At 38.6% G+C, this 27,402-nt stretch overlaps 1 protein-coding gene across 3 annotated transcripts; it reads right to left on the bottom strand.

Annotated features, from left to right (window-relative positions):
• Positions 1 to 1,343: 1,343 nt before the first annotated feature.
• klhl4 (kelch-like family member 4) lies at positions 1,344 to 27,402 on the bottom strand. Of its 3 annotated transcripts, XM_068588363.1 has the most exons (12): positions 20,278 to 21,255; positions 19,828 to 19,896; positions 12,626 to 12,793; positions 11,256 to 11,392; positions 10,717 to 10,913; positions 8,099 to 8,311; positions 6,328 to 6,514; positions 6,018 to 6,242; positions 4,180 to 4,342; positions 3,212 to 3,424; positions 2,019 to 2,190; positions 1,344 to 1,677 (listed from the first exon to the last, which is right to left on the bottom strand). In XM_068588363.1, exons 1-12 carry the CDS (start codon positions 20,736 to 20,738, stop codon positions 1,618 to 1,620), a joined length of 2,265 nt encoding a protein of 754 aa, XP_068444464.1. In that variant the 5' UTR covers positions 20,739 to 21,255; the 3' UTR covers positions 1,344 to 1,617. The 3 variants fall into 3 exon arrangements, with proteins under 3 accessions (XP_068444464.1, XP_068444480.1, XP_068444472.1); XM_068588379.1 differs by lacking the exons at positions 19,828 to 19,896; positions 20,278 to 21,255 and adding an exon at positions 27,183 to 27,402; XM_068588371.1 differs by lacking the exon at positions 19,828 to 19,896 and having other exon boundaries at positions 20,278 to 21,254.

Raw genomic sequence — 27,402 nt, 5'->3', positions numbered from 1 at the left:
TTGAAACTATTTTGAAGGCAAACAGTGAAAAAACAAAGAGAAGTAAAGACAGTTGGTCCTCAGTCTGTCGAGTGATATCTGCAAACATGCGCTTGATTTAAAAAGTCGGTGCTGCAATAAGAAGAACACTAAGGTTAATGACGACTTCAAAGATGCTTCCAAGTCCGTTTAGTCAAAGAATCAGTTTAGTTTACTCAAAGCAGAACAAGAGAAATCAAAACCGTCCCGCTGAGGGGTCACATTCAGCTCTACACATTTGAACATGCAGAGAAGACTGAAGTCATTTATTGATAGTTTTGCATGCTGTACAAAATTATGATAAAAACTAGCATTTGGCCCCAAAAACATGTTTTAATTACAGTTACTAACTATTGTCATAGTGATTAAGTTAGTAATGTTTCAACTTGTATGAGCAGACCAACCAACTATGAACCTAAAAAATGTAATCAAAGTCACATTAGTGAAATTCTGTTAAAATCAAGTTCACCAAATGTTGCACATAAGACTCAGAATGCTGGTTGGGATGCCTCTAGTGTCACTTAGCCATGAGTTGCTGTTACGTGTTATTCTAATGCATGTGTTGTGAATGTTGAGATCATCTACATGATCCAAAAGGCATCCTATCCTAGAAAATACAGAACAGACAGTGATGTTGATATATATTATTGTATAAATCAAATAAAACATTCGCTCAATCAACATGCAAAGAAATAAAGACAAAATCATAATCATAAGAGTAGTCATCAGAGTGCACTGGTTTAGGCAGGATTCTATTGACACAAATATAGCTTCAGAAAGTTCCCAAAAATCTACAGCAATATGAAATATCAATATGATATATTTTCTGTAATTCACATATTTGTAAACTTTCCTATAATGCGTAGCATGACTTCTAAGACAAGCAAATTACTTTGGTGTTCTGTAGCTACAGGCTCAATAAAAAAAGAAAGTGTCCAAATATATTATTCACCAAAAAGTTGGAATTCGTTCCCCGTACTTCAAACTCACGTTCACAGTGGTCTTCTTCCCTAAAGCGCAAGAATCTTGTGAGACCACCCACGAAGGAAAGACACAGGAACAAGGTTACATGTATGTATCATAACAACTTTCATTTGAGTGGCTATAAAGTCAAATACAAAACCCAAAATATATTGTACTGTATGTGATGGCACCGATAAGAAAAGTCTTTGTATAGATGTAAACTAACCTGCAGGCTTATTTGCTCAAAATGTTACTTTTACATTTAATTGTACAGACATACACAGAACATTTCATAAAACTAGTATAACAAAGCAGTACAACAAAGGCTCCACACTCGCTACAGCTCAGCCAAGTCTATGAAAATTCTTGATCGGTTAAGAATGTGGAGAATGTGCAGTGCCTTCCAGTTTCTGAACAAGTCCTCCCCAGTGGGCAGGCATGTCCACTAATGATAGAAACAATGGCTTATGGGCAAGGCTCTGTCTGTGTCTCCTTCTGAAAAATATGGAAAGCTGATTTAAGAAGGAAAAAAAAAGCATGACTCTCGAAGGATGTGTCCTTGATCCGTTGTTTTGTTTGTCCACTCTTCTCCGTCGCTCTTTCATTTGTTTCCCATGCTGTCGTGAGACAAAACGCTCAAGGCAATTTCACCACCACCACGCAGGCGCCTGCCCTGCCAATGTTGAGAGGGACCTCCTGCAGGAGGACAGAGGGGTTAACATGCAGCCTCTCATCTGAGGCGCTCTTCAAAAAGAATCCCATTTTACTTCATACAGACGCGAGGGTTATAGAGGGAAGATTGAAAAAACATAGCAAGCAATAAAATATTGATAGCATTCAGTGACTTCGGCAGATTTATCCTCCCAAAGGGTGCAAATGGGGACCCTGATGTTAAAGCCAGTTCTGGCAAAAACAAGCTGCAATTCCATTGATCAGTTCAAGCAGTCTAAATGTCAAAAGTTCCCTGATCTTGATGTATCTCTAAAACAATAAATATAGTTGTGTCACTGTGATAAATCATTGGTTGATGTGATTACCTCAGTCCACTCATTGTTCTGCGCATCGTAGGACTCGACAGTGCTCAGATATGACTGGCCATCGTATCCACCCACAGCGTAAAGCCTGTCACCCAGCAGGCAAACTCCAACTGCGTCCCGGGGAATGCTGAGGGAGGACACAGTGGTCCAGGTGTCCGTCTTTGGGTCATACCTGTAATACAATATTTGGACTATTCATGCATTATGGATTTTATGCTTTGAAAAAAACTAATTTAAATGAACCAATCAACATGAATCTCAAGAGGAAAACTGTGTCCCATCCCAACTTAATGAGACACCCTGATGTCTCCTCTCTTTAATCACAGATGTCTGCATGGTAACTTCTTTCAACACACACAGAGAGCCAGATTGAAACTAAAAGCGAAAGCGTTTCTTGGGCAGCAGCTGGCGTCTCCTGGATCCACTGAGAGCTGGACTCAATAGTGAAGGAAAATGTTGTTGAATTCTTTTTTTTTATTCTTTTTTTTTCACCATGATGACCGCTAAGATGAGGACAATGATGTCACACTTTATGATTTTCTTTCAGTGATGTCTGGATAATGAAGTTGTCAATTCAATATTCATACATTTAGTCATGTGGTCATGTTAAGTTTAAACTACTTCTACATTTTTTTTATTCAGTTTTATGCAAAAATAAGAATTTGAAAACTAAAATGCTGTCTTATATTGAAGACCGCTACATTAGTATTACTGACTATAAAACGCCAATTATAAATGACTTGAAATGCTTTTCAGTGAGTAAAATCATTGTTTTAACATGTATTGCTGTCTCATTGATTAAAATTAATTGAGAACATTCCGAAAAGTTAATAGATGTTAAAATAAAATGTAAAATGATGAACAAAATTGAAGGCATGAAGGTATTTATTCTAAGCAGTTAGTTATTACTTGAGAAGCTCTATATGTCAGATTCAGGATATGACAGCCACTAGATGGCGCCAGATAGTATGAAATAATAAACATTGTGGAAACTATGATCTCTTCAATTAAGTATTGTGGTACAATGCAGACATGTCTCGAAATGCAGGAACAGGGCGGGGATCATGAGTGTGTCTCCCTTTTGTTCTTACAGCTTCGGCCCCACCCACGTCTGAATTCAACTGCAATCCTAAACCGCTTATGAATCATTTTCATGCCTGTGTGTTTTCTCCAGACAAGAGGCTTTTACCGACCTTTCAACACAATCAGAGAGTCGAGAGCAGTGGTTAGAAGCTGGGGCGTCGTGGCCACCTACAGCATACAGGAAGTTGTTGTATGTTGCCACGCCCACTCCTCCTCTTCTCTTGGCCATGGGAGTACACATGCTCCACTTGTTGGTGTGCGGATCGAAGCACTCCATTGACCTCAGACACGAGCTGCCATCTCGACCACCTACTGCAAACAGTCTAAGAAACCAAACAAAATGGGTTCAACATGTCCAACATCTGACATGTGCATACAGTGCTAGTTGACCTGGAGGGAGTAGCTCACATTAGTTGTCAGATATGAACAATTCTGATAAAACATTGATAACGCGACAGAGTTTGAAGATAAAGCAGCGAGCAGTGGATAGGATTTTTAAAAAGCTCCTACCTTGTGAACGTTCTCTCCCAGAAAAATCACATCAGTGTTTTAAGTGCTTGTAGCTCACAAGCCCGACAGAAAGTAGAGACAAGAGAAACAGTTTTCTTGCTGTCTATTTTTGACCTAGATGCAGAAATAGCTCTGCATTGACTTTAATACTGAACTGGTTGATTTTGCATTCAAGAAGCATAATGTTGTATAGCTACTACTGCACCACCGCTGCTCATCAGCTTTTCCTGGACATGTGCACTGAGAGTTAAACAAGTATACATATGTTATGCATGCTCTATTCCAAGTTGCATAGTACATTAGTTCTGTTTTGTAAGAGACGGCCTGAAACATGTACAACAATGCAAATACTTGTTGTACTGTAAGGTCATTTTAACACTGTAACATTCAACTTTTCTACATTTAAATTAGTTTTACTGTAAACTGCCTGTAGTCATCTGATTTCTCACTCTTGCCAGTGACCTCAAACTCAGGCCCCACAATATTTCAAAGTAACAAAAGGACGACAATATATTTTGCCTCAAACTATTATTATGTCAACAAGTCTCGGTTTGATAAAGCAACTTACTTTCCATTAAGCGCTGTGACTCCCATGGTGCTTCGTGGTGTCGACATACTGGCCACATAGTTCCACTGTCGGGCCTGCGGGTCCCAGCGTTCCACTGTGTTGAGGTAGCTCCAGCCGTCGTGGCCTCCCACAGCATACATGGGGCCCTCCAGCACAGCAATACCTACACAAATGGACACAAGATATTTAGGTGGGAGTTATTGGCAGGAATGGGAGCCCTCATATTTACATAGGCAGCGTGTCCTCTTTACAAAGGCCACTGTGTTGCACTGCCCTGTTTCTACGGAAGCCCAGAGCAGAAACACCAAACACTCTGAAGATAGCCTTTTGCGTTTAAGCCACCTAACGGCGACCGTAGTCCTCCAATGCTTTGAGAAGTAGGATGTGAGCGGAGAGATATTTATTTGGGCTGCTTGTTCAGCTCCCAGCACAGTGACATTAGTCCTTGTGCTTTATATTCATGTATTAGTATGTCTATTTGTTTAAGTTGATCATGAACAATTAATGAAACTGAATGAAATTTCCAAATCAAAACCTTGTTCTCTTGAAACAGTTCTTAGAGAGAGCTGATGCAGAGGTATGTGTTTCATGTTTGTGCTGGGCAGGGTGAGTCATACTGACCAAATCTATCCAGAGAACAGGAAGACTATAAAACTGCATTGTTATTCCTCATTCCCAAGTCACAGAGGAAAGCTGTTTTCCCCAGCAACATTACCACAATGGATATATTACCACCCGTATTTCCTTTGGGTGAGAGTTCAATGATTCGAATGGGAACATGAGGGCAAGACTGCATTCAGAGAACATTGAACGCCATAAACAGTGTCTGACAGAAACAATTCCCGTCATGAGACTTCCTTTTATTATTGACTGGTGGCTTTGAATGAAGAAATACTTTTTTCTTGTCTTCACCCCTAATACACACAGCAGGACATGGTTGGGCAGGGGCGTTGATAGACACTAAGCTCAAATATATTCAGACTCAAAATATGCACGTCACAGCAGCGAGAGATATTTGCCACGGGAAAGATCAAAGACAACAGAGGTAATCTGTACAGTGTGATCTCCTGGGCTGGCTGATACCGCCGACCACACTGGGAGAGCAAGCTGAATGCTTTGACAAGATCTCCCTGTTCTGTTGCTCAGGCCTGTTTCAACTGTGAATCAAAATGCTTCTGATATGAGATTTATTGGGCAGAGAAGGGTAAGGAAGAGCAGGGCCAGCACCACCTGCCAAGCTTTGATAGGGGAATAGGAAAATATCAAAGGTACATCTCAAAAAGAAATGTATGATTTTTTTTCTATCACTTTAGCTGTTACCCTCCTGAGCATTCACTCTGCAGTTTTTGGTCCTCAATTATGTTTTACAATTCATAATTAAAAGTCGGTTCATAATTTGTATTTTAGAATCTGAAAAGTAGCCTAAATAATAAATACAATATTTCCTTCTGAGATGAAGTGGACTAGAAAACTAAGAAATAACATGAACACGTTACGTTCCATAACATGGAAATACTCAAGTAAAGAACAAGTACCTCAACATTTTTACTTAAGTACAGTAATTGTGCTTAGTTATATTTTATCATTTCTGAAAAAAAAGAACACAACATAGTTTACAAGACCACAAGATTGTTGCCTTTAACTACATCATGTACATCGTTTTATAGACACGAGTGTTAATCAGTTAACTGTGAAAAAAATGTCAGACTCGCTGATTGTCTGTCTTTGTAAATTAAAAAATGTTGAGTTAAAAGCATTGTTTTTATGTCAGTCATTATGTGTGTTACCTTCTTTTTCGTAAAATGTGTAGCTCCATTTTCCTCACGAGACACACTCACCAAGGCCATGTCTGTGTGTTGACATGGGAGGCATGGTCGACCATACTTTACTGATCGGATTATAGCACTCCACCATGTTGGACGTCTTGAGTCCATCTCTTCCTCCGACCACATACAGCTTGTTGTCTATTACTGCCACACCAAACTGCAGCCGGCGTCCATTCATGACTCCAACCTGGACCCAAGTGTTAGTCCGCAGTTCGTACTTCTCTATAGTGGTAGAACCTAAAACCACAGAGAAGTGTGACAATTGAAATGTACTGTTGTGCGGTTAATTAATAACCACTGTGTATATGCGTGTGGGTCAAACCTTTGGTAGCATCCATCCCTCCTACAGCATAAAGTGAGCCCACAGTGGACTTTCTCGGTTTGGTTCTTGGGCTCTGAAACATGGGACGCCTCTCAGGCAGGAGATGGTACTTCATGGCCTCCATCAGAAGCTTTTGGCATTCCAGATCATCGGAGAACATCTTGTTGTTTTCCAGATCGGCGAGGAGCTACATTTCAAGGGATCACTTTAATAGGCAGCATTGTAAGAAATAATGTATTCAAGATGTAAAGTGTCGAAAAAGTGCCATAAATCACTTTAAAAGATATAGTATTTAATGAAATGTCTGTTAATCTAGAGCCATTAGTCTGTCTCATATATAAAGATGTATGTACATGTAAGAGTGAGAGCAGTTTAAATAAAATATAAACACAAGTAACACAACACCCTGTAGATGAATAGATCTTCAAATGTGGGCACAGCGAGCCTTAAATCATATGGTTTATGTTAATTCAGGAAAAAAGAATTTTCAAAAAGCCATTTGTAGCCACATTAGTAATATTGTGTATCTGTTTGGATAACAGCCTCATACTACTGAGAACCTCATACTGCCGAGTAGCTTTTAAAAGAGAACATATTTTAATGACATCAAATATTTCACCACGTTTTATTTTCATGAATTCTGTTTTTTTAAACTATTGATCTTGGTATGCCTGCAAGTAATGTCAGGGGCACGAGTCCGTTCATCTTTTCAGTTTCTACTAAATAAAGTACCAGTTCTGACAAATACAGTGATTTATTTCTGTTGTTTATGTGAACCATGACCAACAATATCTCTCAACCCAAGAGATGAGGTAACTTGTGTTTCTGAACTTTTGTTTCAAATAATTTCTATTCATAAAACAGACAGCAATGTTGTCTCTGTTGTTTTCCTGCATCTATTCACCTAATATGAAATAAAAAATAAGTACAAAATTAGTTTGGGAAATCTGTAAGTGTAAATTAAGCTACCATAATTAATAAAGGGAGATATTTTCATATTTTAGATCTGCCACAAATGCATATCTGGATATGTTTTTTCTTTCTTTCTGTGATTCACTTGATAAGGGACAGTACATATTAATAAAAACATTTCTGTGAATGTGCCCCAGTTAGCCAAGAGGCTATTTTTCATCTGTAGTCCCGAGAGGCAGATGTTACAATTTAAGTAGACATTGCACGATGCTTATTCTCAGAAATACAGCAGTCATAAAACATGAGTTGCAGTGCAGTGTTTTAAGCAATAATAATTCAAACATAAGCAAGCATAGTCTGACAATGCATATAAAAAATTATGTGAATCTGTCATCCTGTCAGTTTGGTTTACCACACAGAGGGGAGATTGTTTTCCTTCAGCCACGAGCATAAACAACGTGATTATTGACAATAATGTAGTTCATTGTCTTTCAGTGCTCCATTGGAAGACTGAGGTTGAACTAGGTGGTTCTCTTGCAGTACATGTGGGGTAGTTATGCTTAAACAAGTTGTCGATTCATTGATTGGATTAATTAATGGATCTTTCAAGCTAAAATGTTAAATATTCCTTAGTCATCTCCAAGATGCCAGGAATGGCAGCTTTCCTTTTGCTTTATGATTATAAACATATTATATTTGGATTATAGAATATTACTTAGACAAACAATGCTTTTTTTCATTTCAGGCTCTGAAAAGATAATTTCTTCATTTGTTTTAATCTTACCCAGGCAAAAGCAGAGTATATGATCCTGATCATAACGTTTTCTTACCATCTCTACCTCTTCACCCGCTATCTCACCTGTGGAGGAAGAAGAGGCAGGCGGATGAAGGCAAGAAGCACACCAAGGTCCTGTTGACGATGCTGGACGTCGTGTCGCACCCACATCATCAAAGCCTGGAAGATGGTCTCCTCGTCAGGTACGTTGATGTCATCGCTGGAGAGCAGTTTAACAATCTCAGCCGTAGGGAGCAACAAGAACTCCTGGTTCTGAATGACCTCCAGGAAGTGTTCCTGGAAGGCAGAGGAGACGAGGAGGAGGCAGATAATCATCAGTCATTATCCGAGGAGTATGCTTGCTGTGTGTGTGGCTGTGTTTCTATATGAGGATGGCACAAGGACAGAGAGGTAAAGGACAATGAGATAGACAATGACAATTTAGAGGTCTTCATTGACAATATATTATGTGACTAATTGTAAAAATGCTCTCTTATAATATATTTTGAATGAACAGATGAAATAGTTTCACTTAACATCTATGAAACAGCAGGCTACAACTCAATCTTGCATGAAGTATCTATCTTGCTTCTGATTGTGCATGACAGCATTAAACCAATATTAAATGCTTCATGAAAAACACAGAATCACTTCACACAAACATTAGCATCACACCAATACAGTGTCCAGCTCTGTGTTTTTGTGGAAGCATTTCTCTCTTGCCTTTCTTAAGATTGATCTTCCATTTGCTGGCCAGAAGCCCAGCCGATATTACAGCGCTGCATGGCTACCTCTTCAAGGACATTGTCTCCGGGCAGTTCCATTAGAAGCAATGTTATATAAAATACCCTCCTGCTTGTAAATTATATTCAACATAACAACACACAAAAGACATACGGAGCACTCCTTGGCTATAATCACACCCTGATTTTCTTCATCAAAAAGGCAGCTGAGCATTAATTATTAAGCTACTTGAAGAACTGAGACTGGATGCTCAACAATTAAGAAAAACAAGCAGGCTATTGATCATCAACTTGCCACAAATTACAGAGTCTCTGTCCAATCTATTATGAGAGTGAGTTTTCAGAGCTCGACACAGGCGTCCTTAATGAAATGAGGGACATCTATTGATCTGTTGTGGTAGCACTGAGGGAGAAATGCCATCCAACTCTTTGACGTTGCTTTAGACCAATTACTTTAATTACCATTCCCGAGCAACTGACAACAAAACTGAAAGCTCAACTGAGTTTGTTTCAGAAGCATTTAAAAAGATGGGTTTTTAGATGCTGGCAAACTCATTGGTGGGTAAACTGCTTGGAAAACAAGATCAGCGGGAGAGGATACTAATTGATTTAACTACTGCAAAAGAGTAATTGCGTAATAACAGTGTTTTCTGGGGAGGAGGAACGCTGATGTTTAATGGGAGTGAAGCTGAGAGAATTACTTTTTAAGAACATGTTGATTACCATGCATTTGGCAGAAGCTGGCAAAGACAGATCGCTAAGAACAGAAAATTCCATTGTAATTCATTATTATTTCTGACAGAATATATTCAACTAAAATATAGTTGTACTGCTGTAAAGAAATACTGTCATCCCAAGCAAGAAAACAATCCAAAAAAAATTCAACAAAAAAGGGCAACTCTTTCATAAAGGAAAAGGATGTTGGGGGCGGAACTGGGGCCTTGCTCAAACAGGAAAAACAAGCTTATCAAAACACAACTTGCTCCACTCGGACTTCATGGGAGCCCACAGCTCTCGCTGCTCATTACTGAAGCGATTGAACAGGAAGTTGAACCTCTTGTGCAGTTTGATGATTAGATTAACCTACTGGCCCTGGATGGATCCATGTAAACAGACGAAGCAGATGTTCTCCCGGAGATAAAGTCTGCCTCATGCTGTCACTTCTGCGTGACCAAACAAGACGTTATCTAACAAATATGTGCATGAATCTTAATCAAATGCAAATATGTCTTGCAGAAATATACAGAAGCCACATTTTTTACCAGTCTGTCAGTGCACTAATCAATGTAAAGCAACGTGGTAGCTCGTACTGACAGCCACAAAATCAAATTTGATAAAGTGATGCATGAAACTTTAACATTACATTTCTATTCAAATGAGGACGTCACCCATTTCTCTGCTGAAATTATATGATATTAATAACCAAGACAGTTAAATAGCCTCAAAACAGAGGACATCAATAAATATTTAAATGTATTATGTACAGTGTGTGTGTGTGTGTGTGTGTGTGTGTGTGTGTGTGTGTGTGTGTGTGTGTGTGTGTGTGTGCATAGTAACAAATACAAATTCAAATAATATTCTCTCTCTCTCTCTCTCTCTCTCTCTCTCTCTCTCTCTCTCTCTCTCTCTCTCTCTCTCTCTCTTTATATATATATATATATATATATATATATATATATATATATATATATATATATATATATATATATATATATATATATATATATATATTTATTTATTTATATATATCCAAAACATTGATTATCTAGAGTGTGGACTGCCTTTCAGTACATGTAGTGTTAATTAAACTATATTTTAAAATACTCTTGTTACTGTTTCATTACCACAGCTCCCCTTGTGTATTCATGCAATGAAGAGTCACTTAAGAGTGTGATCTCTTTTTCCAAAATTAATAATTTAGCCCACCCCGGCCATGTATAGCGCTAATCGCCCTCCTACCATAGTGTAGTTATGAGCCACATTGAGCAGGTCCATGCAGCCTTGGGCGTCTGCAAAGGAGCGTATTCCCAGGCAATTGGAAGGATGCAGCTGTTTCATCAAGAAGTTACAGCAAACCTGGATGACTTGTGAAAGCTGAAGGAGGCAAGCGGCCGCCAATAAACTCTCAATGGTCTCCTCTTTCAGCTCAAGGACGCCTGCAATGTCAGGACAACCAAAACATATTTTTATGTCACAACTGAAGCTAAATCATAATGCCAATTTTAGCGGTGGGAGAAGTCTTGTAATCGAACATACTGGATAATCATCATTCTATAATTTGACCCTATTTTATAATTTTAATTCTGTAGATATGGGTTTTCCCTACAGTGCTTCTCAAAAGGGATTAATGTTGCAGAATAAAGCAACACTATGTTAAAGTGTTGCCCAGTTAGTCAGCCCAGTGATGAATTGCCTCATTGATCCATTTTAATCATGCTGGATTTCAGAAATCTCATAACTACTTACAAGAGCTAGTGAATGTCTTTACGAGCACTCACCGGTGTAGGCAAAATGAACCAGGGATCTGAGGGCCTCTGGATCAACTCCCTCCATCTTGATCTCCTCCTGCTTTGCCTCTCTCACGTCGCTGGTGAACATAGCAGCAAAGTAGTCCGACACGGCACTCAGGACCAGTCTGCCATCAAGAAAACACAGTGAATTAATTCTCTTGTACCACACATGAGTGCATGTCTACGGGAGGTCTACACGCTGATTATTTTAAGTGGGTCGTGAAAAAATCCTTAGCCTGTGTATGCTAAGATGTAGTTTTGCATCATAAGAAAAGGTCCTATCTTTGCAGTATATTGTATCACATTGTACTCGCGGTGTAATAATTGAATGTGGTAGTGTTCCCACACATTTGCTGACATTCTACTTTGTTGGTGTATAACACTTTATATTACTCTACGTACTCCATGTTGCAAATAGCCACACTGGTCAGATTTGTAATTTTGTGAGTTTATTTGTCTTGATTTATGTTGGAAAGAAGAGAACATGTGGCAACACAAGGAATTGAGATTGAGTGACACAGTCCAACAGTCTAATTCCATATTTACATAATTCTGGGTTTCTGTGTGCATATATATATATATATATATATATATATATATATATATATATATATATATATATATATATATATATATATATATATATATATATATATATATGTCATGTTCTTACACCGTACCTGATTTACTTGTCCTAAGAACAAATACAAAGCCCCATTGAAACACTGATACTTTACTCTCTCTCTCTCTCTCTCTCTCTCTCTCTCTCTCTCTCTCTCTCTCTCTCTCTCTCTCTCTCTCTGTAGCTAATTCTGTGTTAGGTTTTATAACTCTATCTTGATGAACTAACAAAAAATGCTGGCAGGCAAACATAAACAAGCACATGCGCTCAGTGAATGTTATGCAGCGAACGTGGTTCCTCTCTGCATTCAGGAGATTTCCTGTCATGCCATTCAGCCGAGGGCTGGATGCCCAAATATTGACACACTTCCATGTATTAGATCACCGTGCTCTTCCACGTTGCAAATGTAATGTGGAAATGAGGAAGGGCAGAGGTGTAATTAGATCACAGCAATGTGCATTATTTAGATGCAAACCAGTGAACATGGAGTTTGCATATATTTTATGTCACCTGAAAATCAGGACAATCTTGCTTTGCATTTCAAATTTTATGTTATAATTCCTCAGATGTATTGCGACTGAAGAAATGTATTCAAGAATGCAAACCGTTGTCTTGACCAAGGCCTGAACGCTTTCATCGACAACTAAATGAAGGGAATACAGATGAGCTTCTGTATCTCCTAAACCAAAACGATGCAGGTGTAATTAATGGAATCAAGGAGTACACAAACACCAACCTGTGAGCGGGTATCTTATGATCCCCCGCTATCAAGAGGACATCACACAGCTGCTTGTGCTGGAGGTAGGTCTCCATCTTCCGGAAAGTCTGTTCCGCATGATTTGTGGCCTGGAAAAACTCATCAGAGGAGTTGGTGTTCATTCTGGAGAAGGTGCTGAGAGCCAACCTGTGGATGAGAGGAGAGAAGTATAGACAAAAGCAATAGACACTGTCTGTGTGTCTATAGCATCTTTTCATGCTGTACGATCTGAACATTTGGCTATTGTACCAGGAGCCATTTGTCCTTTAGAACTTCGCATGAAGTCTTCTCTCAATAACCCGAGAAAGTTTTGTTGCATTAACTTTTGCCCATCGTTTGTTTTGGATATTAACATAATCTGAACTGTAACAAATAACTTCTCTTGATGGGGACTTCACCGAACACAGACAAACAACAACAACAACAACAACAAGAACTTGGACCCTTCAGGTAAAATGAACATACATGTTATCGAGGGAAACTAATTGATTAAGCTAATTGATACATTTTACCCACTGTTACTTTTCCCGGTCTACTATCATAAGTATGATATCGTTTAAAACAAATGTAAACACTGGACACAGCAAGATAAGAAACAAATTATTTATGACACAAAAGAGCTTATTCGGACACATGGCAGTCCTGACTTCTTTATTCCCTGCGGTGTTTCTGCATTTTTCTTGCTGCTCTAAGCTGAAATTAAAACTGTTATGGACTAAACTCCGTATATAAGTCCATAACTAAGTGATGCAGTCTAATGGGACCAGCAAGCACCACAATCTATGCAACAGCTTTCCAGACAGAATTGCCCTGTGTCTGTATGTGTTTACGCCTTTGTGTTTTTTCTTGTGTGCATCTGCATATCTGTGTGTGCACGTGGGTTTTCCAAAGACAGGGACTTAACAAGTGAACAAGCCTGTTCCTTGCAACATTGTGGCGAGGCTGAGTCCCTGTCCCCATGGGCCGCTAGATTACATGTTGTTCTACACGCACCCAAATAATCCCTCAGACTCATGGAAAATAATGCAGCCCAAACTATGTCGTGTCCTTCACCGAGAAAGTCCACTCATTGACATTTAGGGTTGTTTGTTCCGCTTCATAAACAGACCCAAGCCACCTCTCAGAGGGAATTTACTGTCATCTCAGTCCTGCGGCTGTTTAAAGACTGATTGTGCTCAAGAAAAAAAAGTCACAGCTATTTAAGTCAACACTTTGTGTCCCCACTGTTTACAAGCCATACGCTGATATGAGAGCTGCATAAACTAGTACAGTTGCAGATTTGTCAATACAAATGAACTGAAAACCTTGTAATGTTTGTCAGCACACTACTGGCACATACCAAGATTGATAACACACGAGGGGTGGAGGGCGTCCTATCGATGTCCTGATTAACACACTATTGAAAAGTTTTTAGCAGATTATGTGACTTTCTCCTTTTTGATTACCAAAAGCAACAACATTTTCCTTCTGGGACTTGTTTGTATCGCCCTGTAGTCACTGCAGTATCCTATAGTCTAATCTTTATGGGGAGACTTTATGCTAAATGCGAGAGTAATTTATTGCCCTGTCACGATTATTCCCCACTGACTCTGGAGTCTTGGAGAGGAACACCAAACAAGACTGAATAAGCAATAGGGCCGTAAAACTGAGATGCATTGCCTTTCTATTGGCTCCAAGGCATGCTGTAAGGATTTTTCATGCCTACCAATCTCTCCGACACTAATTGCTTTGGTATCACATTCTAGGGAGCAGTAAATTTCTCTGTGGGGTATATTTCGCTTATAGTAGAGGGTTGGATCATCAGAAGTATAGCCCAATTTTATTGAGGCACTAAAGCCCCAGAACACCTTGCTCCAGAGAAACTGCTGTAGGAACATTGCTGTACATTGCATATTATTAAGCAATTCCAAGAGAGTCACAGACTCTAACGGGCTATAGATTTTATTTTTTGGTCTACAAACTATTTCAATGAACTTACTTACATTCCTAGAAAAATAAGAAGGTAAACTATCATAATGAAATGGAATCCCACCGTGTTGTACACTCACGACGTTTACTTGAGTGATTAAAGTATTTTTATTAGCTCCTCACACCTTCCCAAGGATATCATAACACAAGGGAATAATCGGGTCTGAGAAGACACTGCATATTTAACAACTCTAACAAGCTGTTCAGGTGAAGCAGAAAATGTGTGGTTAGGAGCTTGTTTTAAGGATGTGCTCAGGAATCTACAAATGCTATATTTTGAGCACAAGATACAATGCTAATACAGAAAATACACTCAATGACAATAATGAAGAGGAGGTATTTAGAATATTAACACGTCATGTTTAATATCCTTCTGTTCACTGTTATCAGTCTGACTTGTCACTGTGAGGAAACTGCCCTCCTAAATGAAGGGTCGAATGATTCAAGATGTGCTTTCGGCAGTCAGGATTAGCCCTATAAAGGTTATGAGTCTGACATGTTGCTAAGAATCCCAGTCTTATCCCAACTAGTGTCAACTCCATCCCTCTACGAATGGGAAAGTCGTGCCTGCCTTGGCCAAATGGGAAATGTCTCTTTCAAAATGGATTATAACAGCCATTTGCCCCAGAAGGCTGCTGAGTGGCTTGGTTTGAGAATCCAACAACTCCTACAAAGCCTCATGCAGCATCTGCCAAGTCTATATATTCCATGAACTCTTTATGCTGCAGTGCTTTGACAGTATTGGTTGGTATTGCTGTCATTCCGCTTTGTGTAGAGAGAAATATATACATATATATATATAAATAAATCTATCTATCTATCTATCTATCTATCTATCTATCTATCTATCTATCTATCTATCTATATATATATATATATATATATATATATATATATATATATATATATATATATACACATATATATATATATATATATATATATATATATATATATATATATATATATATATATATATATATATATATATATATATATATATATACTGACTATAACTTGATCCCAGCAGTGAGGCTGGAATGATAACTCTGTGTAGAAATAGATTTTTACTATCACCCAGACTTCGCAAAAGTCATTCTTCTTCTGATACCAATGTTATACCAGTCATCCTTAATATTAATAATGATTGATGAAATATGAAATGAAGCCGCACACAGGAACCATGTCTTTTGGAATCTGCTGTGAATTTGGCCAGCAAGCACTCTATGTTAGAGAGTAGAAAATTGCCACATGCAGAAATAAAAAATCGCTTCCTTATAGCTTTCCCAACACCGTGCACCTCGTAAAGAAAAAGTGATGCTGTAAAAGTCATGTCAGCAGAATGACTACGAAAAGCTGATGAAGATCTCAGGTGGCATACCAATTCCTGTTTTGAATATTAAGAAACTGTATCGAGAGAAGAAATCATGCACAGTGAAAATGAAAAACTAGCAGTTCAAATATATGTTTAATAATGAAAACCTCCATAACTGACTTGCACACTTAAGTGAAATATCTGTTTGAGGCCACTGAGTAATATTGTGCCAGGAGATGAATGAGTTTCAAAACGGCAATTCAATGTTTCCTGTTGTAATGCACAGCACATTAATAGTAGAACTGCCTTGGAGAAGTATGGTACATTTGAATGGTATTGAGATGGTAAATCCTTATTCGATAGTGTGATTTTTGGTTGTTGTCCATAGATTAACTGTGATAACAATGCTGAGCGTGTCGTGTGTGTGCATGCGTATGTGTCTGTGTGATGCCATCCTGTAAGTGTAAAATGTGCAGATATTAGCAGAACGCTCGTCACTGCCTTGCTGATGGCAGGTTAACTTGCATTGTATATGAGACTGTTATCATTGTTGGATTGCCCGTAATTTATCAGCATCTAATTTTAGTGGGTAAACAAATAATTAAAGCAGTGGGTCCTGGGTTGCACATGGTCTACTGTATATATTAGATTTGTACAGATCCAGATATTTAGATCCTCTGCATTTACAATTTAGGTTGGTCGATACCCTAAAATAGAGCAACTTAGTTAAATTAGTTTAGTTGATTTAGTACTTGATTACACTTGTCCATGACTTTGAGATTATTTTTCAGTCCACATTAATGTGCCTCAGAAAGTGTTGAAGGAACTCATGGCCCCTACCGGTGTCCATGTGAAATTCATAGAAAGCTGTGTCAGGGAGTATTTCCTTTGAATTTGATCCATTTGAGGGTAAAAATGAAATTTGCATTTGAACAGAAATGAGGAATGTGTCCAGCCCATAATGCTGCTGTATCTCTGTTTGCCTCTACGCTAGCAAAAGAAGGAGGTACAGAAAACTCTGGCTCGATGTTTAGCTTCCATCAAAGGTGGCCTTGTTGCGTGCAGAATGCTGATTTTGGGAAGTTAAAGAATGCTCAGATTCAACCATTTGAGAAATAAGATTTTGTTATACCTCTGGGGATGATATTTTGAGATTATAACAGATATACTGTATTTGGAAATTTAGAGGCTTTTAAAGACACCTCCGCTGGATGTGTCACAACCAGACCAAGACCCTATAAGCCTTCTGGTGTTATGAGACATCCAGCAAATATATGAATTACTGCTGTTGACAGGGTGAGAGGTGGTGGTATTTCTTCTCCAAGGCAGTGGAAAGGGGATTGAGATATCATTCAAAGTAACAGCCCGCTGACTCAAGCCTCTGTTAGTGTTCATGTGGGAGAGGTCAGGGTTTCCATTCCTTTCAGGTTAACGCCTGTCATATATTCTCTGCCAATGATGGGGAGAGGTTATTTGGAAGAGAGTCATAAGGACACAACAAATATATAGTTTGCAGATTACTATAGAGCATTGGGAGCAAAGGTGGAAAATAACATGGTATTATCTGGTATTTATTTTACTATTTTTGACAACTCTAACTTTAACCCTAATGAGAATAATTATACCGGCATAGTCCACAAGATAAATGTGGCACTGACCTTTTGATTTATCTTTAGTCGTCTATGGCATCCTGGCAGATTTTTAGAATGTGCTACAAAACTTCATTAGCTACAATTAATATACAAGAATAAAATTGTTTTATTAGTGTAATGGTAATGTTTTCAAAAACCTTCATGCAACAGAAATACCTGTGAGCAAATGTGAACATTTGGATTTATCTTCAAGCATATTTACATCAAACATCTTTATTCAAGCATCAGTATCCTAAATATGCTCACATTGTTGATTCCATCCAATAAGCTACAACCACAAGTTAGGAGTAGCTGTTTTCCTTGACTTTGTCTGTTAATTCTGTTTGACCGCAATCTAAAATAATAATAACAAAAGTGAGAAACCAAAGCAATGAACAAAAGAAATAAGCTGATTGCATGGATTTTTTTATAGACGTTGTGTGAATTAAACTACTCGCTGAGGGGCATGTACCACAAAATTACTGACACATATTTTACAACTACAGAAGAACGGCTAACACTTTTGTATTTTTCACAGCCAGCAGAACTCATTTCTTCCTTCAGCCTGAGGGATTGTGACAAATTATGTGTCAAGGATTTATGATGTGAGACATAATTGGGCCACCCAGCTGGTGGAGTAAATGAATGTGCATATCTCAGTGGCATCCACACATCTGCATAGCGAAGAACATGCAAGCCATGATGTGTCATGCAGTCACTGGTCTAGTTTACTGTGCAACTTTGGACAACTACTGTATAGATACAGCATATTCCAGCAACTAATCCTTCACAGATATCGAGTGACTACATTTCCATTATCACAAACTTGATTAAAAAAGTGACACTATGGCACAAACAAAATATATTTTATCGCAAGCCAAACAAACTTTTGCAGGCTTGCTATTTAAGCCAGTGCAAGATAAGATAACTCAAATTCCAGGATTTAACAATTATGTAAAAGAGTTGCTGACATTGTGATACATTTATTTATGTGAAATGAAGAAGTGCCTGTCAATATTCTTAAATACATACTGTTATTTAGAAGAATGGGTGATTTAATGTCTTTGTACATTGTTAACAGTTCGGATTGCAGAAAACATTCAAACAATTAAAAATACTGTCTTAAACTGATTATCAAACTCATAGATGTATATCACTACAACCAAGTACAGTTAAGCCAAGGATATCATGTATGATCTACCAGAGCAGGATCATTTCATATTTCAGTATCATTGTCAAAATATAATGGGTATAGGTTTACATGGCCAACATGAAGTCAAGGTCCCGTTTGAGAATCGGAGGGTTACACATTTTAACTGGGAGGCACATCTTTTATGCATGTACCTTTCACATACAAGGACCCCAAAACATGAACATTTGCCAATTATACCAACACGAAGAGCAGAACGTTGAGCTGATTACAAAACTGGATCTTTACTCAGAATAATTCATGTTCTGTTCAGGCAACTCGAAAGTCCACTGCCCGTAGTATTCATTTAATCCACATTGACACATTTTTGGCTGCAGACAGAGAGTGTGTAATTAGAATTACCTGCCTTATCACGGACAGCTTTATAAAACAAAGGGACAGGTTCACTTCCATTGTTCATTTCATCACCAGGTGCATGGAACAAAAGCTCCGAGGAATGCTTAAGGACCAATCACCTTAGAATGTCACAGACAAGATAAAAGTGAGACTTGGTCTTTTCATCCTTGGCGTGAGGTGCTTTTAGTGTTGTGCCAGACAGCGCACGCACACACACACACACACACGCATGCACACACACACACACACACACACACACACACACACACACACACACACACACACACACACAACCTGTTAACTTCCTGGAAGAAGATAGCATTACAGGGAAGATGGAGGTTAAAACACAACCTGGAAATGCAGGTGATGGGATTTATAGCAAGAACAACATGTATGACCCTCAGCGTTTGGTATCAGCGTTTTTGAAAAGATGTAAGGAGAAAATAAAAGAAATAACATGTGCTAGCCATATTTCATGTGATTGCCCCGCTTCTTCCTCTTGTGACCAGTATGATCTAGTGGCTCTTTCCCGCAATCCAGTTTTAACTCTATGGAATAATGCAATAGTGTAATGTGCAAAAACAAATGCCTCTGGAGGAATCAGGCAAAATCATACAATGCATGTAATCTGGACTACAGCATGCACAAGGCAGCAGAGAAAGCATTGGCTTTTGGTCCAATGAATAATTAAAAGCATGCTTTATTGGTTTATCCTGCCTACCATGCTGTGGACAAGGAGAGTATTTCTTCCCCAGGTGAGCCATGGTGGCAGCTGCTGAGCCACAGTAAACTGAAACATATTTGTTGTTGTTGTTTAATTTAAGCTTAATAAAGGATCAAGAAATTGCATATATTTACTTAAAATACTGTACTGGAGATGTGCTGTATTTACATATGTTTTTAGTTTTTCAGAAATGTTGAACACTAATATTAAGTGTAGCTGTATTTCCTAATTACAACAAAAAAGTCTTACTTTTTGAACCTGAGGTGCTGCCTCAGCCATCAGACTTTCTCAATTAGATTCAGAATTTATCAAGAAGCTATACTTTGACTATGAAATGTGAGGGAACCATGTCTTCACAAAATAGCATCCCATAGTCGCACTAACTGAACACTGATGCGGTAGCACATTAAAACGGCGTTTCCTAAAAATGTCTCCTAACAGTCATACCTCTCTCTGGCCTCCATCTCTGCAGGTTCCACTGTGCTGCTCTTTACATCTTCCTGGCCGGTAATGGCGTCTTCTTTCCTTGGAGTGCTGGGTAAGGAGCTGCTCTTTGAAGATTCCTGGTTGACCTGGAGACCCTGAATGGTGTTCTGCGGATGGTGCCATGATTGTTGACCTGCTCTGACATAGACAGGTGTGGGCCCTGGTGTTGGAGCCAAGATGCTATGGACCGGGCTGTTAGTCTTCCGTAGTCCTCCAACACCTCTTTCCCGTGAGTGACTCTTCAGCCGGCCCTGGACAGCTGTTCCCCTGTGATCCAGGCCATCCTGCTGGATGTAGCCTCCCACCCCACCACCACCACCTCCTCCACCGCCAGCCGAACCCTGGGATGAATGGCTGAACCAGCGCCAGCGAAGCCTGAGGATCTGCTTCACGTCAAATTCCTTCTTCCCCGATACAGACATCCTCCTCTGGGTTGGAGACGAAGGCAATGATACGTTGAGTCCCCAAAAACATAGAAAGCAGAGAAGAGGAGTGCCTGGATTTCAGTCCTCACTTACTATAATGTGCCTCTTCTCTTCCGTTATTGTATCACTACTATCATGTCCACCCCCTCCTCCTTCTGTTTCTCCTCCGTTGTTCTTTTAGTGGAGATGGAAAACCGTCCTCCGCAGCTTTTGTTCCTGTGCCTGAGATTACTACCCTCCCTCCAACTCTCCCTCTCTGTCTTTCTCCCTTTCTCTCTCTCTCGCTGTCTCTCTCGCTCTCTCTTTCTCTTTGCCTCCTGTGCTGCTGCTGTTTCTGTTTGCTGCTGCTGCTGCTGTGCCGCTGGAGCTGAGTTAATGCACATGCATGATCCACACTCCCTCCCCTTCGTCTCCCATATTTTTCGCTTTCTCTCTCTCTCCTCTGCTTGTCTCTTCACTGCACACACACACACACGCACGCACACACACACACACACGCACGCACGCACACACACACACACACACACACACACACACACACACACACGTATATACTCATAAAATAAAATAAGAAAATCCCAAGCCCTGCCCAGTCCCCTCTGCTGCTGTATAGTGTAGCTCTGTTTGTGTTAGTGTGTGTTTGTGATATAAGGCTCCAATGAGAGTGGGATATTATAGAAACAGGATGCTGAGGTCACACCTTATGAAAGTAAAGTATTGCTTGCTCAAGGAAGAGGAAAGAAGAAGACTACTTACAACACTGTACTATCAGGACTGTAACTGTAGTAGAAGCGTGTAATCACTTAATGTAAGGAGATACACATGCATGCTCATCTATAAACAGAAAAGCAGGATCCATTAATATGTCTCATAAATAACCAAAAACATCAACATGACCTAATGTATCAGATGTGTGTGTAAACACTTATCTGAGCAGTCTGCTATTCGCACATCAAACAGAATCCAATGGGGGACTGTCTCAGTGTACGTAGCCATCTAGAAAAAAATATTCTCCTTCAGTCACTGTCTTGAAAGCCCCCTGCGATTACAAGTGAAAAACTACATACTGATGAACCCTCAAGGTCAGTAAGCTGCCTCTGCCACAGTCAGGGCTTTAGAAAATAGTCTTTTGCATTTATAAATGGATCCTGCCTCTGCATAAAGTCCACACTGCACCATGCAGGTAATTAATATACCATATCTTAACTCATACTTCAAAGGCAAAGGGACAGTAGAACAGTGTGCGAGGTAATGCTGATCAATGCTAAGAGCATCCCTAGCATGTAAAAAAAAGAGCACAATGGCATTCTGTAGTGTAGTGGTTCTCAACGACCAGGTCAAAGCCCATAGTGTGGGTTACTAGGCTGCAAATATGTTATTTGACGAGAGCTGATCATCCCCCTTTTAATGGGCAGATTTAGGCTATAAAGGGGGACATTTTCACTGTGCTAACCTTAAATTAGAGATGCACCAATATCAATATATAAATATATATATATATATATATATATATATATATATATATATATATATATATATATATATATATATATATATATATATCAATAAATATATATATCTACATATAGATATATCAATATATATACATATATATATATACCAAGACCGGTTTGATTTTGAATATTGATTCAACTAGCTAGATCGAGTATCAATGACAATAGGCCTATCTCATATTAGATATCATTATTTTATTAGATAACAATTCAGTAAATTTCCATCTATGTATTTATTTGTTACATTTAGATTTAAACAGTTATGACAGTTAAACTTAGCCTGATGCTGCATTACGTAAAAGAATGATCTCAATCATCTCCACCCAGTGAGGCATACAGCTTATAAATTAAACACTGTTATCGATTGGTAGTCAGTATCGGCAGCATCGATGCAGCTCTTCTTGGGATGAGAGGTTATGTATAATGTGATGCCTCATTTTCACACACACTGGTAGTGGACGTTATAGGGAAGTAAATGACATCTTATGTCTGACACATTTTCATATTCTAGAGTGGATACGTTTTGTATTTTTGAATTACAATGAATCCCATCCACCCACTACTCTTTGCCAGCTTGCCCATAGTAAAAAAAAGCTTGAGAACACCTATCGTATTCTCTCCACACTATTTTACATGGGTTTTTATAACCTTATTTGTCAAAGGCAGCTCTATATGCCCAAGGGGCACATGGTAATTGCATTTACAAATGGATTGTAAACCATGACAGATTGTGAAACACAACAAGAATTATCCTACTGGCTTGACACTGCAACATCCTCTCATGATTTCTGGATTTCTACATTGGAACAATTCAATTAATGTTAATATTCTGCTTCTGACCTCCCTATTGACACTGTGTTTACATGTTGGTATAACTGCAAGCTTACAAACTAAAATAACAGATTTGCAGGGAACCTTTATGCCGATGAAATAAATAAAAAGGAAAACACAGCGTGGTTTTTCTGTAATTGTTTCCTGATTCGAAAGGTGAGAGAAGAACCATATATTCAAACTGACGGATTTTTAATATTGTACAACCTCTCACCCGCCTCCACAAACCTCCCACTGCAGGTTTAGAAGAGTGGCACAACCATCTATTCTGTACTAGTATCTACCATAACTGCCTGTGTTATTTGATGGGGACAGGCATTGATCTGATGTATAAAAGATGTTTAAATATGTTCCACTCATAGACTGCACATTGCCTCCATACCCTAATGTCTCAGTAACAACTTATCCTTCCTACTAAAATATGTTAAGAAAATCACTCTTACTTTAAAGCTAGTAATCTTGAGTGAATAGTAAGAGTAAGCTGGAAAAAAAATCAATGATCAAAGCCAAAAATCCATCCCATTGACTTGGGAAAAGTTGCTAAGTCTGACAAGATAGTTTCCAAAGTCAGCAACACTTCACAGCCAATCCCTTCAGTCCTACCTCCAAAGCCACTCCCCTATAAATACAATTATGAATGTAAACATATAACGAACATTAGTATTCACAGCTGTCAAGGTAGCAGCTTATGGAAGACTCTGTTGATGCGGAATGAGTGCATAGCATGGTAAGTTGACGATCAATACATTGACAGGACCATGAACTGCGACAGTTATAGATATCAGATCCTTTATTCTTCTTCTTCTGCTAGAGCAGTGATTCCCAAAGTGTGGGCTGCGAGAGGTCATTTATAAATAAATAAAACGTTTTTAATTTTCAATTTTGAAAAGTTTTATATTAATTTAAAAAGAGTAATGATTTAAATTATGTGTTATTCTTTTACTAGTGTAACAGAAGGTTCTTTTTGCGTCTATACTGTGTGGTATTAATAAAATAATAACACGATCGCTCGTCTGCTATGTCGGCAACTTCGTTATTAACGTCTTCCCTTTTTCACCACCAACATTTCTCTGCACCTCTTTTTCCATTTCCTTCCTTTGAAATAAAAGCCCCGGAAACACAATACGACAGCTTACACTGGCAACAAAGACGATGCCTGCGGAATTAAAGCCGATTTTGGATGAAGCAGTGAGAACAGTAAATTTAATCAAAAGTCGTCCACTGCACCTGTTTGCCATATTATGCGCAGAGACGGGAAGCGACCACCAGCAGCTCCTATTGCTCACTGACATCCGGTGGCTTTACTGGTAAGGTGCTCACCGACTTTTTGAACTGCAGGACAAAGTCAGGACATTTTTCAAGGAAAAGCAGTGAAAAGCAGCTCCCTGATTACGTTGGTGTTTGACATATTACAACTACTTTGATTATACGCGGTCCGATCTTCTCTTCTCTTAAGGGCCGATCACACAGAGAGCGACTTTTTAAAGCGCAGCCTCTTAAACACCACCCCACCCCCGTCGACAAAATCATTGGGTAGGCCGCAGAAGATTTTCAGATTTCAAATTGGGCCGCGTCATTCTTGAGTTTGGGAACCGCTGTGCTAGAGCATTTGATTGATTGATTGCCATCTAGATGTAATGAGAATTTAAACAAATACTACAATGATCCCCAACCCTACCTTTAAGTATTGGTGTTCTTCAAATATACCAAAAAAACAACACCATATGACTGACTACAGAAACAAGGATTTCCCCAGAACTACTGTCAGATCAAGAAATACTCAGAATGAAATGTTCAAAGTCAATTATTCAAATAAACTCGGTGGTGAAAACTACAGAAGGACAAATCACTGCATGAAGTTTGTGGATCATCCTTTGTTTGTATCCAAGTGTTTATGCTAAAAATACAATCAGAGTGGATGAGCTTTAAACATTATTTTCAGTCACAAGACAATGTACAGAATTATTACTAGTAGCTTTCTCTGCATTATCTCTAAACGTATTTTACATTCAGCATGAAACAACTTGATTGGTTAACTGAACGAGTGTCTTTTCATGCTTAGACATCAAACAGAGCAATGGTGCAGCTGTCGAGGGTTTCTTTAGTCTGTTATGGATCCCATATTGGTTTGCATTGCCTCAGACCTTCACCTATTGACATTTGCTGTTTCACAACAGAGATAGTGATCATCTATTCTATGTCATCTCTTATGACTAATGACTTACATTAATTGAAAGCAGCAATACCTTTGGATGTACAGAAATGTATTGATCACAAGCTTGAGTATGTTGCATACATTGTTTAGAATGGTGGCACTTACTGAAAGTCCTTGCAGCATCACTTAGTGCATAATGAACATGCAATACATTATCTACATTATCTTTAAATAAAAAATTGTTGTTAATAACCTGCTCTTCTACAACCAGAATGAGACATGCTTTACTAAAAGCATAACAATGTAAATAATATGGAATTTATTGTTATCCTTCCAAGTAGTATTTTGGTCATTAATAACTAAGATACATTAGCACATGGGTGGCATTACCTATATATGTAAACTAATGAAACAGTTTTGTTTTTTGTTGTTGGAAAAATAATGTCCCCATGTCTCTCAACTGCTATTTTAGTCCAAGAGGCAATTGATTCTCCTTTGCGCTTGAAACATTTTAAAACATGTCACGTGCTGGCTGGAGTTAGGACCCAAACGCAGACGACGATGTAAAGTAAATTTATTTAACGAAAACAAGACAGGCTTTAAAAAAAAAAAAGAGACTGGGATCAGACAGGGAACACACCGACTAACACAAAGTAACACTAGTGGCGAGCAGTCAGAGCCTGCTAAGCCTTCTCTGCTGGCCTAAACAGAATCACAAAGTTATAGCTATTTTATAATTAGTTTTTTGATATATAATTCCAAGTTTCAAATATTTTGTATTGTTTTTCACAAATACCCTATATGTATTATCTGCATTTTTCCATATTAGCTTATTTTCTCATCAATCATTATCAGTCATATTACTGTTACATAGAATATATTGTGTATTTTAAGGACATAGCATCAAAATAAAAACCTGTGAGATAAGATCTCATGTAATGTAACAAGCCATCACACTGTGTAACCTCTTTTATTCTTGCAGGAGTCAAGGACACCATCTGGCTGCACTCTGCATGACACATGAGATGTCAGATGTCAGACTGGTGTGGTAAACCACATTATCATCCAACATCTGCCTCCCAAGTGATCATACCTAGATATTCTCTGCTTCCTTGCAATTAAGCTATCAAGCTGTAAGTTTAATGTCTTTTAAATCAATAAAATCCAAGAACCATGTCAGGAAAACTAACATCCATGCTTTCCTCAGAAATTCACAGACAGAGTGTGCTACCTAATTGTAGAAATACAGTATTTTGTATATATAGTGTGTGTCTCTGATTTAAATTGTATTCACAAGATTATACTGTGGAGTATGTGGGGTACAACCATGAATGGGAACACCCAGCACCCCATGCAAGGACTGCAAGATCCTAGATTGAATATCAACTAAATGCTTCTGGGAAAGATGAAAGAAAGGCCTCACATGTTAAATCTGATGCAGTGTTCGCAGATGTGATATTTTAAATACAATAGACCACTGCCCATATTTATGAGACAAATAAGAGGTTAAAGCTTAGCAAAAATGTATTTCACAGACACAAACACATGTTCATCAGAACTTACGTCTTGTTTATCCAAACAAATTGTGATTTAAAATTATAGAGCAAAATAAATACTACTTTCAGAGACTCTCTTAAGTAGTTGCTGTAACATCCCTGACCCCATATGCCAATAACCAGCTTGCAGGATCGAGATGCAGCCTTTCACTCACGGGGGACAAGTTGATAATGTATGAGAAAATTAAGTTTAATGTTTTGAACTGGCAAGATTACTTTACCTCCTGAATCTATAGGATCGACAGTGTTGGACACATCTGATTGTAACCATGGACATACCATAACCAAAAAATAGAGTAAAAAATATGAACTGATCACATTTATGATTGAGTAAAATCTTTTTCTATGTCAATTTTAAAATATGTCAGTAATAAGTATGTCTTACCTGAGAAACTGATTTTAATTGTTACTCCCCAGAACATTCAGCAATGAGCTTCGAAAATGTATGTCCAATGGAGGCAAACCACATGTAATTCAATAACTTACAAAGAGAAACTGTGCAGGACTGTCTAACATGTTCCTTCTCCAGGGTCCCTCTTTCAGCACAAACAGTTTTGCCTCTCCAGAAAGGAAGGGTGCACTTTCCTCTTTTAAAGGAAACTCCG

Source organism: Clinocottus analis, unplaced genomic scaffold, assembly GCF_023055335.1.
Source record: "Clinocottus analis isolate CAN_PGR_092001 unplaced genomic scaffold, fCliAna1.0.p SCAF_10, whole genome shotgun sequence".
In the NCBI taxonomy this organism is placed as follows: domain Eukaryota; kingdom Metazoa; phylum Chordata; class Actinopteri; order Perciformes; family Cottidae; genus Clinocottus; species Clinocottus analis.
The sequence above is the reverse complement of the archived record's forward strand: the minus strand, read 5'-3'. Positions and strand labels throughout refer to the sequence as shown.

Excerpts from the sequence above, each read along its gene's own strand:
- klhl4 (XM_068588363.1), bottom strand. The coding sequence starts at position 20,738 with ATGTCTGTATCGGGGAAGAAGGAATTTGACGTGAAGCAGATCCTCAGG. Across the intron at positions 3,425-4,179 it reads GTCACAGCGCTTAATGGAAA|ACTGTTTGCAGTAGGTGGTC; the intron begins GTAAGTTGCTTT and ends TTGGTTTCTTAG. Across the intron at positions 1,678-2,018 it reads AGAACAATGAGTGGACTGAG|GAGGTCCCTCTCAACATTGG; the intron begins GTAATCACATCA and ends GTCCTCCTGCAG.